The sequence below is a fragment of the Mandrillus leucophaeus genome, unplaced genomic scaffold, assembly GCF_000951045.1.
Source record: "Mandrillus leucophaeus isolate KB7577 unplaced genomic scaffold, Mleu.le_1.0 Scaffold219, whole genome shotgun sequence".
Classification (NCBI taxonomy): domain Eukaryota; kingdom Metazoa; phylum Chordata; class Mammalia; order Primates; family Cercopithecidae; genus Mandrillus; species Mandrillus leucophaeus.
This window is the reverse complement of record NW_012102243.1, coordinates 505,922-519,488: the sequence shown is the minus strand read 5'-3', so window position 1 is coordinate 519,488 and position 13,567 is coordinate 505,922. Positions and strand designations below refer to the sequence as shown.

The 13,567-nt window shown below is 49.2% G+C and overlaps 1 protein-coding gene across 1 annotated transcript in view; it reads right to left on the bottom strand.

The window, feature by feature from the left end:
* The window catches only part of CFAP46 (cilia and flagella associated protein 46), a 157,857-nt gene extending 157,203 nt beyond the window's left edge, over nucleotides 1-654 (bottom strand). The window contains 2 exon segments of the mRNA XM_011980848.1: nucleotides 476-531; nucleotides 606-654. Of these exon segments, the coding sequence (XP_011836238.1) occupies nucleotides 476-531; nucleotides 606-654 (105 nt within the window).
* Nucleotides 655-13,567: the final 12,913 nt, after the last annotated feature.

Genomic DNA, 13,567 nt, shown 5'->3' with positions numbered 1-13,567 from the left:
GAAACTTCTGACTGCGTCCTTCGCGCCTGCGCTCCTCCGCTCGTTCGTTCTCTTCCTTTTTTTCTTTCCTTCTTCTCTTCTCTTCTTCTCTTCTCTTCTCTGTCTCTCTCTCTCTCTCCCCCTCCCTCCCTCATTCCGTCATTACTTTAACAGGCGGTGACTTGCCCCTGCCACGGTCCTGGAAGTGCAGCGGGCACAGAAAGTCGCGCAGAGGAAATGCGGGCTGCGGGCGTGGAGGGGCCGCCCCGGGGGCGAGCTGAGACCTGGCAGCGGAGCGGGGCGGGACGAGCAGACGCAGAGCCCGGCCCCCAGGGAGCGGGGGGGCGGCGCGGCCACCTGCCCCTCGGGGCTCCCCACCTCCCTCCCAGCCGGGGACTGAATTGGAGACTGGACGGGGCGCGCAGCCCGAGCGCAGGGAAGCCCCAGCCACTGAAGGACTTGGGTCGGCCTGGGGCAGGGAGGGCCCAGGACTCACCCTGGGGTGGGCGCGCTCCGGGAGCTCTAGGGGAGGCCCACCTGGGGCAGGCCCACCTGGGAGAGGACCCCCGGGGAGAGGCCCACCTGGGAGAGTGGAATTCCACCCGGGAGAGGGCCACCATACCTACATGGGATCAAATAAGCTGCCTTGACATAGTTTTGAAACCTGAACATCATGTTTCTCAGGCTCCTGGAACCTCACCCCGTCTTGAAGTTGGCATCCTCAGATCCCTGCTAGATGACCATATTCCTTCCCAAAGATAGTTCTCAAATGGGCCTTTGTTAGTAAAGACACTCCACACATGGGTACAGCCTCGATAAAATATTTTACCCCGCAGAGAAAGTATCTCCAAACATAATGTAGTAAAAGATTTCCCAAATCCAAGGGCATTAAATATTAAAACTCAGTTTTCTAGTTACACATTAGCCTTAAATATCAAGAATGTAACACAAAATTATCACAGAACGCAGGAAAAGGAGATGAGAAAGGCCGCAGCTGGGCAGCTAGGTGGGTCAGGGCACAGGGCAGGGTCCGAAAGGGTCCCCAGCACAGAAGCATCTGTCCCCGTGGAGTGGGGGGCACCACCCTCCTGGCACGTGGATGTGTGCAGCAACCCGGCACTGCTACGGACCAGTAGTCCAGGCATTCTTATGGAGGCTCCATCAGATCATGGTGGATGATGCCTGGAGGAGGGTGGGTGCAGGGTTGAGAGCTGCAGGTGCTAATCCTGGCTGGTCTCTCTGGTGACCGGCCCCCCTCCAGGAGCCACCAAGCCTCACCTCATTTGAACAAAAGAATCTGCTGCCATCACCCAGGAAATTCTGAGGGTTTTTGGAGCCCTGTGCTGGGTCTTGGGAGCAGAGACTGGATCTATTCATTTCATGTTTTGTCGCCCCATCTTGCCAGGTAGAGACGGTGTCTGTGTCTGGGTTCCCAGGCTGGACCCCAGATGCCTGCTGTATATGTGCCCGCTGGCATTGCCATCACGGGGCACTCTCTCAGGCGGCTTAAACAGCAGGACAGGAGGCGGGAAGGCCAAGATGAAGGTGCAGCCGGAGCTGGTTCCTCGGAAGGCACCCCGCGTGGCCGTATGTGGTTGTCGTCTGTTTCTTGGTGTCCAAATGTGCCCATCTTATATGGACACCAGCCATGGGGTGTAGGGCCCACCCTGAGACCTCCCGTTAAACAGATCACCTCCGTGAAGACCCTGTCTCTAAATAAGGTCACATCCTGAGGTTGTGAGACTAGGACTCCAGCATGAGAGTTTCAGGGGGACACAGTTCAACCCACGACACTTGCTTAACCAGAAGGTGGTGAGAATTCTGAACATTTGTAATTTCACCAGGTGAAAGCCAGGAAGATGGTTGAATTGTTGTTTAAAACATCTCGGAATATATACATGAGCAGAACAGAAGTTAAAGACAGAGTTTCTTCCAGCACAAGCGAGGCCAGTAAGCAAATCCCACTGGTGTGTATGCACTTAAAAGAGAACTTAGTTGAAATCGGCCTGGAATCCCAGCTCCCAGGGACAGGCAAGCAGAAGCTGGGGGCAGGAGGGACGTGGTGATGTGCGGGGTCCTGGCTCTCCCCGCCGCCGCTCAGAAGAGCAAGGTGCCACCCTCCCCTAGGGGAGCTAGAGAAGGGGGTGGGTGGAGTTGGGGAGGCATGGAGGGTCCCTGGTAGCGGGGTGCTGGCAAGCAGGCTCTCTAGTGAAGTGCGAAAATGAAGCCCCTGGTTGGGGGCGTTTGCACATCCACCACTGCTGTTTAAACTGCCCAATGCGCAGCACTGGCTCACAAAGCTGCACATCTCACAATGGCCAGGTGGAGCCCAGCCCCGGCTTGGTGACCCCTCCAGAAAGGTGGGGTCCTGGGGACCCCAAAGTCAGCTGGAAGCCGACCCACACCGCTGTCCCAGGGGCCTGTCCTGTTCTCACTCTGCCTGGCTGGCGTCTGGCCCAGCAGTGCTTTGCGGCATCGGTTTCACTTTGGGGCCAGTCAGTGCCGGCACGGCTACTTTGCCCACGGCTTGAGAATCCAAATGTGGAGTCTGGGAAAGGGGGCTGGGCTGGGATCCCCACGTGTGAGGGCCGACTGAGCCTGGCCCTGCAGGATAATGTTGCCCAGGGAACCAGGAGGAGCTGACCCCCAATACACCTCTGTGTTGGGCCACGCAGTGGTGAAGGCCACGGGGTGGCCATCCAGCTACGGTTGGTGGAACCCCAGAGCCCACTAGGGGAGGGCGTGGTGAGTGCATGTGTGTGACTGTGAGAATGTCAGCAGGAGGGGGAGTGGGTGTGAACGTGTGGCTGGGCTAAGTGTGTGCCATGTGTACACAAGAGTGCGTGTGTATAGTGTGTGACATGTAAGCATGATCGTGTGTGTGACCCTGTGTGAGTGTGCATGTGTGTGCACGTGTGGCCCTCCCCTGTGGAGGCACAGGGGAACGGATCTCTAATCCACAGACATCACTGACGACCTGTGCAGGGCCGGGCTCTGGGGATCAGCAGAGAACAAAAGGGACAGAAAGCACTGCCCGGGGGACAAAGACCACACTGTGGGGTCCCGCGGCTGGGGGGGCGGGGCCTGATGTGTTCGGGGAAAGCAGCTCCACCCCCCAGGAAAGCAGGAGGATCAGAAGAGGGTCTCCTCACCCCCACAGGCACCTTTCCCGATGGGACAGCCCTGAATGTGGAACATATCAGCAACCCGGCAGCCAAGTTCCGCAGTTTCCAGGACGATGCCAGAGGGTGGTGTGCACACGCCCCTGAAAAGACGGAGAGGAGAACATCCGCCATCATCCCCAACAGCCCAGCACTCAGCACCCCAGGCTGTCATCCCCAACAGGCCTGCACCCAGCACTCAGGATCCCAGGATCCCAGGATCCCAGCACCCCAGCATCTCAGCATCCCAGCCTCCATGTATCCCAGCACCCCAGCACCCCAGCATCTCAGCATCCCAGCCTCCATGTATCCCAGCACCCCAGCATCCCACCACCCCAGCATCCCACCACCCCCGGCACCCCCAGCATCCCAAGATCCCAGGAACCCAGCATTGCTGCATCCCAGCACCTAACCTGGGGTCCCACATTTTTATCTGATGAATCTGCAGCTCTTAATTAATGCTTCTACCTGCCTTCCCTCTGCCCTCTGCAGACACTGTGCACAGGTGATGTGTACGTGTATATTCTTTTTTGGTTCACAGAAATGGCAGTTGCATCGTACCCTGTTTAGCATCATGGTTTCCAGCCAACTATCCATCCATTCACTCGAAGATATTTTTGAGTCTTCCTGTGTCATTAGAGCAGAGCCTCGTTCTGAACTCTGGGTCCAGCAGGCCCCACTGCGGAGGCTGCTGCAGCTCACTGTGTGCTTGGACAGTGGCAGCACTCTCTTCTCTGAGGCCTCGCTCTTCAACGTTTTGTAAGACTGTATTTGCATGTTTATTTTGATGTAAATGCTGAAACATCTGGTCTAGTTTAAAAAATAAACACAAAACACAGCCAAAAGCACACTGTTGGCATTTTCTCCAGTACAGGTTGATTTAAAGAGAACCGGCGTAAGACGGTGTATCTTCTGATCCAGCCGTGATGGGCTTTCTCACTCGCTTGCCTTCCGTGTGCGTCTGTTTGCTAATACTAAGAATATGCGCCTCGATATTGATATGGAAAGTGATTCTGTGATTCTTTTCAAACAAAGAATGTGGAAGCTTGATCTTTCCTTCTGTGCCCCTGGACTGGTTCATAGCATTGTAATGACATGTTCCTTAAGGTTTGCGAGAACTTGTAAGGAGGACTTTTCTTTCTCATTTGGAGCAAGTGTGTGTATGTATGCATGTGTGTGGGGGTATGTTTATTTGTGTATGCACATGCTGCATATATGTGTAAAGCACATGTGTCTATATGAATGTGTGAGCAGGTATATATGTGTGTATATGTATATGTGTGTTGTCTTCATGTGAATGTTTATGTGTGCATGTGTAAATGTGTGTAAGTACATGTAGGCATGTGCGTTGTGTGGCCATGTGTGTAAATGTGTATTGTGTGTGCATGTGTCTATGTGTGTACACATGGATGTGTGTAAGCATATGTATGCATGAGTGTTCATGTGGATGTATATGTGTAGATGGAGATATGTGTATATGTGTGAGCATATGTACCCATATGTAAGCATGTTCATGTGTGCATTTGTGTGGATATGGATGTATATGTGTATACGTGCACTGTGTATCTATGTGCATGTGTGTAGGTGCATGTGTGCATGTATATGTGTACAAGTGTGTGTTCATGTAACCACACATATGTATATGTGTTTATTTGGGTGTGCATGTGTACATATATGTAAGCACATGCATGTGTGTGTATATGTGCAGGTGTGTGAAGAGATCCAGCTCACACTTTGTGGTGTAAGGATCATTTTGAGCTGATGGCGTTTGGGGATCTACAGTGCAGGAGGGTGACTGGTGTGGCTCCTTCCTCCGACGTGAGTGTGGGTGGGTGACTGGCGTGGCTCTCTAATGGCAGCGTCTACTTCTCCTGTGGTAATTGGCTCCTCCAAAATCAATTTGATAATATTTTCCTTAAAAAGCATTCATTTCATCCAGATTTCAATATGCATAGTGTTGAACAAAGTAGTCTTGTCATAGTTGTTTTTCATTCACTCTGCATCTGGGCTATTTTCTGATGCTCATTTCTGATTTTACATTTTTTTTTTTTTTTGGTTAGGTTTGTTGATAGTTTCTGTATTTTATTGTTTTCTTTTTTTTAAAGAACCAGCTTTGGTGCCTATTAACTGATCCTATCATTTCCTGCTTTTCAAACCATTAATTTCTTCTTTACTCCTTAGAAAGTTGTTGATGAAAATAATCAAACTCTGTAAAATATTTAAAGAGATTTATTCTGATCCAAATATGAGTGGCCAATGGCCCTGTGACATAGCCTTCGGGAGTTCCTGAGAACACGTGTCTGTGGTGGTCAGGCCACGCTTGGTTGCTTGGTTTTATATCTTTAAGGGCGACGTGAGACATCAGTCAACACATGTAAGACGTACATTGTCTCCGTCTGGAAAGCGGGGACAACTGGAAGTGGGGGGCTTCCAGGTCATAGGTAGATTCAAGGATTTTCTGATTGGCAATTGGTTGAGTCAAGTTATTGTCTAAAGACTTAGAAAGAAATGTCTAGGTTAAGATAAGAGGTTGTGGAGACCAAGGTTTCATCACAGAGGTGAAGCTTCCAGGTAACAGGCTTCAGAGAGAACAGATCATAAATGTTTCTTATCACAGTTAAAGAGTCTGTTCTCTCAGGAATTCCAACAGGGAGGAGGGATAATGAGACACGTCAAGCTCCCCCTTCCCATCATGGCCTGAACTTCATTTTCAGGTTAACTTTGGAATGCCCTTGACTGAGAGGCAGGGTCCATTCAGATGGTCAGGGCTTAGAATTTTATTTGTGGTTTACAAAGTCCTTCTGTCTGCCTCACTTAGCTGTGTTTTGCAGTTCTTGAATTGGATGTTTAATTTACCTATTTTCATGTTTTCTTGTTCACTGATAAGCATGTGAGACTATGAATTTCTATCTGAGCACTCTTGGCTGTGCCTAATAATTTCTGACATGTCTTGTAAAAGCTCAATTCTCAAACTGTTAAAACTCTTTTTTATACAAATATCTGGTCTCTGTGGCCAAGTTCTCTTTAACTCATGAATGAGGTAACGGATAGAAAGACAGCATGACTTCACAGAGTATTTGAGGAATTGAAATTAAATGGGAGAGAGATTGTTGATGAGGAAGGCCAAACTCTAAAATATTTAAAGAAGTTTCTTCTGAGCCAAATATGAGTGGCCATGGACCAGGGTACAGTTTCAAGAGTTCCTGAAAATGTGTTCCCAAGGTGGTTGGGTTACAGTTTGGTTTTACATATTTTAGGGAGACAGAAGTTACAGGCAAATCAATACATCTAAGTTGTACATTGGTTCAGCCTGGAAAGGTGAGACATCTTGAAGCCAGGCAGCACGGGGGCTTTCAGGGCTTAGGTGGATTCAAAGATTTTATGATTAGCAATTGGTTGAAAATGTTAAGGTTTGCTTCAGTTGAAGTCAGCAGAAAGACATGCTTAAGATCAGAGGTTGTGGAAGTCAAGGTCGTTCTTGTTTCATACATGAAGTAGCTTAAGAGAGAATAGATGATAAACGTCTCTTTCTGGACCTTAAAAGGTGCCGGAAATCTCTTACGTAAATCTCTCCTGGATCAGGAAAGGACCTAGTAAGGGAAGACCACTCTCTATAGACACAATTTTCCCCTACAAGAGCGCACTTTGCCCAGCCATTTCAAAACATGTCAAAGACACGTATTTGGGAGTAAAATATTGTGATTTTCTTTAGGGTCTGCTATCTGCTGTCACGCGATGCTATGCCAGAGTCAGGTTGGCATTTGGTATCTAATTGCCACAGAAAGTCTGTCAGTCTTACGATCTCTACTTTAGTGTAAATGCTGGTCAGCTGTGCCTAAACTCCAACAGGGAGGGGGAGCCCAGCCTCCCTTCCCATTAATAATCCAGTTTCTCAGGTTTCCTGGGGTCCCCTTGGCCCAGAGGAAGTCCATTCAGTCAACTGGGGGGCTTAGAATTTTATTTTGGGGTTATGAGATCATTAGATAAGTTAGGTCTAAACCTGGTTCATGTCCTACAAAAAGTGTAACCTCTAGGGTTATCTTCTCTACTAAGCTTAAAAAATGTCCCCATTATCATCTTTCTGTAAGACGCCCTCCAGCTTCATGGGGCTGCAGAACAGCAGCCCTGAGGGCCATGACCGGGAAGGCAGCGAGGCGGCATTTTCCGAGGGAGGGGCGAGTGCTCTGCTGTGATATTAAAATCACTCCACTACTAATTTTCCTCAATTTCAAACTTCGGAGCTATTTTCCTGAACAGTGGATTTTCTTCTTCATTGTTTTCTAGATATTCTGTAAAGAGAACTTTATTTTCTTTTGGCTTAATAGTTATGTTAGAGAGTTAAAAATGTTCAGATGGTGAGGTTTTCCGTTTCATGGTATTGACTTCAGCCGGCAGTGGTACTGCGCTGTGACTGGTGAACATCGTCTGGCTGCGTGTATGCTTTGGAATTCGTGGTTTGCTCTGGGCCTAGATATGTCGTCCATTTTTGTGACTGTTCCATGGACACTTGAAAGGCGTTCGATGACTGTGTTACTGATGACACTCTTCGGGCCTCTGAAGTGTCTATCTGGCTCTCCCCGCACTCTTCAGGCCTCTGAAGTGTCTGTCTGGCTCTCCCTGCACTCCCTCTGGCTCCGTCGCTCTCAGCAGATGCCAAGTCATTCGGAGCACAGGGTTTGCTGGGACTTCTCTGTGGCTCATAGCCTTCGCTACCACCAAGTGCCCACCTGTCTCGGTCAGAGCTTGTTTCCCTGAAGCCAGCCTTGGCGATGAAGATCCCAAACCTGCCTTTTCCCTGCTGCTTCACTGCTTCCTTTATTTTAGAATAATTTACATGCAGCAAAGTGAACAGGTGGTAAGCGCTGTGTTTCCGTGAGTTTTGGAAGCATGTGCACGTGGTCACCCACACCCCTCAGGATGGAGACCCCCCGGTCACCACACAGAGGCCCCTGTGCCCCTTGCAGTCGGCCCCACCCTGCCCTGGGGCACCTCTGCTCTGACCTCAGCCACCGCAGACCAGAGTTGCCTGTTGTAGAACCTCCTGTAACCCAGAGCACAGGGGTTTCCTGGAGCATGTGCTCAACATGGCAGGTGCAATTCTGCCCGAGTCATGGAATTCCGATGGGACTAACGCAGCTCCTCTGGTCTCAGCGGCCATGACCCTGGAGCATGAGGACTCCAAACCCCACTATTCTTCACTCTTGGAAGGAAACACCGTGTGCAGCCCGGTGTGCAGACCTTTCCAGGAACGCCCCTTCCCGGGGCTGGCACTCCCTGAGAGTGGCAGTAAGGTTTGGCTTCAGTCAAAAGAAAAAGTCTCTAAGTGTGGAAGTTAGATGCCACTCAGAGGGGGCTGGATATTTTATTTGGAATGGAAGCTTTTGCCAATGTCCTGAAATCCCACAAATAGGGATCACTCGCTGTGTTCTTTCTCCTTCCTCCCAGCTGAGGTGTGCAGAGAGAGAGGGCGGCCTGCAGGAAGGGGTGCAGGTGCAGGTTCAGCAGGGTGCAGCAGGGCAGGAGAAGCCTGCCCTCTGAAATGCAGGCCCTCGAGAGCCAGAAAATCCCGGAGTCCCATGGAGGAAGGATGCATCCTCTTGACATGGCTGCAGATGCCCTGCTGGGGAAGTGAGACCCGCAGACCTCTCTTCAGCCCCAGTCTCACCCGGAGCCCTCCCAGTTTATCCACAGTCACTGGGCCATCCGCAAGTCCATCCTGCCCATCTTAATTTTCCTTAAAAGCTGCATTGCCTCCTAACTTTCAAATCATTAGCACAGAGTTATGCCAAGCATTATCTGAGGATCTGAGGATCAAGCACTTTAATGCTCTCTGTCTGTGGTCAGTCTCACATTCCCAGTCCTAATTTTGTGCATTGACATTTTCTTTGATTTGATTTTCTTGCTGTAATTATCAGGTGGTTTAGCAGTTTCATTGCGGTCATTCTTTTTCTTTTTTCTTTTTAAAGAGTTCTCAGAAAATAGTGAACCAGAAGGCATGGTAGCTTCCACTCCAAACCCCAGACTCCTGGGGACACTGGTCAGAGCAGGGGCTGGCTGTGTGGGGAGTGGAGGAGGTGGGCTGTATGCGAGAACTCATTTCTTCTTCCTTCCCCTTGTCTCTCTGGCTGGTCAGTGCTAACACTGTTGACGAAAAGAGTCAAACTCTGTAAAATATTTGAGGATATTTATTCTGAGGCAGATATGAATGACCATGGCCTGTGACACAGCCCCAGGAGACCCTGAGAGCATGCACCCAAGGTGGCTGGGGCACAGCCTGGTTTTATGCACTCAAGGGAGATGCATCAGTGAGTGCATGTAAGATGTGCATTGGTTCAGTCTGGAAAGGTGGGTCAATGAGAAGGGGGAGGGGGCTTCCAGGTCATAGGCAGATTCAGAGATTTTCTGATTGGCAATTGGTTGAAACAGTTATTATCAATAGAAAGGAACGCCTGGGTCAAGAGAAGGAGTTGTGGAGACTAAGGTTTTAATCACGCAGATGAGGCCTTCAAGTTGCAGGTTTCAGAGCAAATAGATTGTAAATGTTTCTTATCAGAGTTAAAGAGTCTGTTCTATCAGTAATTCCAAAAGGGAGGAGGAATAATGATGCACATCCAGCTCCCTGCTCCCATCACAGCCTGAACTAAGTTTTCAGGTTAACTTTGGAATGCCCCTGGCTGAAATGAGGGGTTGGTTCAGATGGTCAAGGGGCTTAAAATTTTATTTTTGATTTACAATAAGACAGCAAAAGTAGACATTTAAAACACAACTGGAAACTAACAGCCCTACTCACTGAATAAAAGGCCTGTGTCTTAAACAACTTTTAGGTTCAAGAACAAACCAAAACTTAAGTAAATTAAATAGAGTATCTCAAAAATAGCAAGAAGGAAAGCTGTGACATATCACTGCCAAAGGCAGTGCTCAGAGAAAAAGTACTTACGATTTTTTAAAAAGTACAAGGAAGGGATTAAAAAGACAAAAATAGAAGATGATTAGAAGAACCAAAGCAACAATAAATAAACCCAGCACCTGATCAGCCTGTTGCTAATTAAGAAAAATGGAGAAAATACAAATCACAAAATAATAAATGGAAAAAGAGACATCACACACGTTTAAAATGAAGAATCCTACGGCAGCACTTTGCTGTTACGGATTTTATCTTTTCTAGGAGAACGTAAGTAGGAAAGCTCCCCTCCAAAGAGAGAAAATGTCTCAATGGACCAATGACCGTAGAAGAAATAGAGAAAACTGTTAAGAACTACCCAGCCCTACCCAGAAAATCAGGCCATTTTCACAGGGAAAATGTGCAACATCTTTATGGAGATGGTAACTCTGTTGCTTTTTAAAAGATTCTGGAGTATAGCAAAAGAAGGAGAGCTTCAAAATTAATTTTCAAAGTCAGAATAATGTTGACATTCAATTTTGATGAAGGTAGCACAAAAGTGAAAGCTACGAGCCAATCTTGCCTATGAATGTCAATGTAAAAACCTTAAATAGGATCTTAGCCAGCAGAATCGGCAGTGGATCAGAAAGATTGACCCATTGGGACCAGTCAATGATTTAACATTGAGACATTGATGACTCTAATCCTCCCGTTGCTGGCTGTAAAAGGAAAAATGTGATTACTTCCACAGATGTCTAAAATGCACTTGATAAAATCCAGCATCCATTCTTGTGTAAAAACCCTAAATGAATTAGGAACGAATAGGCATGTACAACATCCCACTTAATGGGAAATATTATGGTCATTTTCACTGTCAGAAACAAGGCAAGGATGTTCGATATGACCTTGATGAAATTTGATCAAAGACAGGAATCAGAGGCACAAATGTGAGAAAGGCGGAGGTGAGGGCACTGGCATGTCAGGGTGGTCAGGTTGTGCACTCCACACCCAGGACTTGATCCCTGACCAGAGGGCACCCTCAGAGCAGGTGCATAACACAGGGTGACAAGCCACAGACTTCCTAGAAAGTGGTGACCAGTTAGAAGAAAAAGAAAAATGAGAAAATAACCCCATTTACAACAACCACAGCAGCACAGATAAAATGCCCAGGAACTACAAGATATTCCCAAAGAAGACCATGAATGTTACTGGCGACTGGAAGAAAAGACTGGAAAAAAGTAGGAAGGACTGCCACATTCTTGGGTAGAAAGGCTCAGTATTACAAAGATATTAATTATTCCTAAGTGAGTTGGTACATTTAGTGTGATTCCGTATCAATGCCAATGTATGTACGAGTGTGTGTGTGTGTACGTGTGTGTGTGCATGCATGTGTGAAGAACTGGGCAAGTTCATTCTCAGTTTTATTTTGAAAGACAAATATGCATGGATTCAAAAAAATTCTGTGGCAGAAGCAAGGGTGGACTAGTCCTACCAGATAACAAACATGTCATCGAGGTAGGAAGTTAGCACTGTTCGAGAGCCGTGAACTGGTGAGTGGAGCCGCTGGAGTCTCCAGACCACGGTGGAGCCACCCAGAAATGCAGTGGCCGGAAAGGTGCCCTGCTCGCCGCAGAGGGGGTCCCGCAGCGTGTGACGGCCGGGCTAGGAACGAGCCAACTTGGGCCTCACCTCACGCTCGCACCAAGTGCATCTGGAAAAATCAAGTTAAATTAAAAAATAAATAAATCCAAAGCATTCCAGAAAAAAAGAGGAGAACTGTAAACATCCTTGGCTTGAGGAATGGCCATGACTCAAAATCCAGAGACCATGAAAGATGGACAGATACAACTGGAACTGCCTTTGAAAATTATAACAAAGGAAGTGATGACAGTTAAAGATATCAGACCCAACCGACTCCATCTCGCTTCTAACCTCCGAACTGTCCGTGTCCATTCCGGGGCGTAGGCTGAACTAGCCTTGGGAAGGAATTTAGTTTATAGTTTAAATAATAGCCTTTCCCAAAAGCTAAACTACTCTTGTAAAACCAACGAAAGGCCACCAGCTACCAAGTTAGAATGAGAAGGGCTGGAATTCTAAATATTACCAGCCGTGATTCTGGAGGTCATATGACTTGCGGCTTCCCCAGCTACTCTTGAAGGTATCATCACTATCGTGAACCTAAGGTGGGCCTGCTGTCAGCGGCCTGCTGAGATGTCTCTTCAGGTTTTTGATTTCTGACAACTGCATGGCCCCACCTGAAACTGCCAACCAGTTCTGTGACCCTCACCCAGGAACAGGTTCAGCAGAAGAGGACAGCTTTGACTCCCTGCAATTTCATCCCAAGCCAACCGGTCAGCACTCCGGATTCCTGTCCTCTGCCAACTAAATTATCCTTAAAGACTCCCGTCCCCGAGTTTTCAGGGAACTAAACTAAATGGACAAACCTCTCCGCAAACAAGTAAAAAGGCAAACGTGTTGCTGAAGAAGCGTTGGCAGCAGGCAGTGTTTCCCGCAGATAAATGGCCAGTTCCCTTATCGACCCCCTTATTGATCTCCCCCCAGGATTCTCTGAGGCCTCCTTTAGATCAGGCCTCAGCCTCGGGCACTGTCCTTGGCTGCCCCACTTGGGGTGAGCTGCTCCTGCTTTGCCTGCCTGGCCCTGATGGCAGTTCCTGTCCGTCATTCCAGGCTGTGCTGGCGGTGGCCGGTGTCTGGGTCTGGGTGATCAGTGGTCTTGCTGGGAAGTGCTGTGTGGCTGAGCGCTCTCATCTGAGCCCCTGCCCCTCAGTGCAGCTGAGCTTGGAGCTGATGGTCCCTGGGACCGGCCAGATCCGTGTCAGCCCCTCAGGGTGGGCCCGCACCTGGAGGCTAATGGCTGTCTCCCGCCCCGCTGAGAACCACGTGGAATCGGCCTATGGTTAAGTGACATCCACCAGAGTGAAAAATACAAAAAAGGAGACAGGCCGCCCTGTGTTCACCCACAGGCCTGTGAAAGCCCCTCTGCCACATCCTGCATCAAATATCCTGTTTCTGAAGGCTCTGCAGCCTCATCTGAGGACTGAGGGAGGATCCAGTTTCTGAGGGTGCTGCGGTCTCATCTGAGGACCCAGGGAGGATCCCATTTCTGAGGGTGCTGCGGCCTCATCAGGCTGAGGGAGGATCCCGTTTCTGAGGGTGCTGCGACCTCATCAGGCTGAAGGAGGACACCCCGGGGCCCTTGCCCCTCCCTCCCCCACCACTCTGAAGTGGTGGTCCCTCTCTGCCGTCTCAGGAGGCCAGCCCGCCTCCACGCTTCCACAAACAGGGCAGAGCTCTGCATGCAGTGTGCGGGGGACAGGTGGACTCCTGCGTCCTGAGCTCAGGACCCTGGGGGTCACTGTGGGCTAGTGGCAGGTCCAGTGGGCTCAGCTCCCGCTTGGTCCCTCCCTTCCTGGATGAACGCAGACCCCTTACCTGACCACCGAGGCTGGGTCTCTCCATCCACAGATCAGAGACCTCACCCATGTGGAGGGTCCTGCCTGTGTTTGGGGCCTGCAGCAGGGAGTCC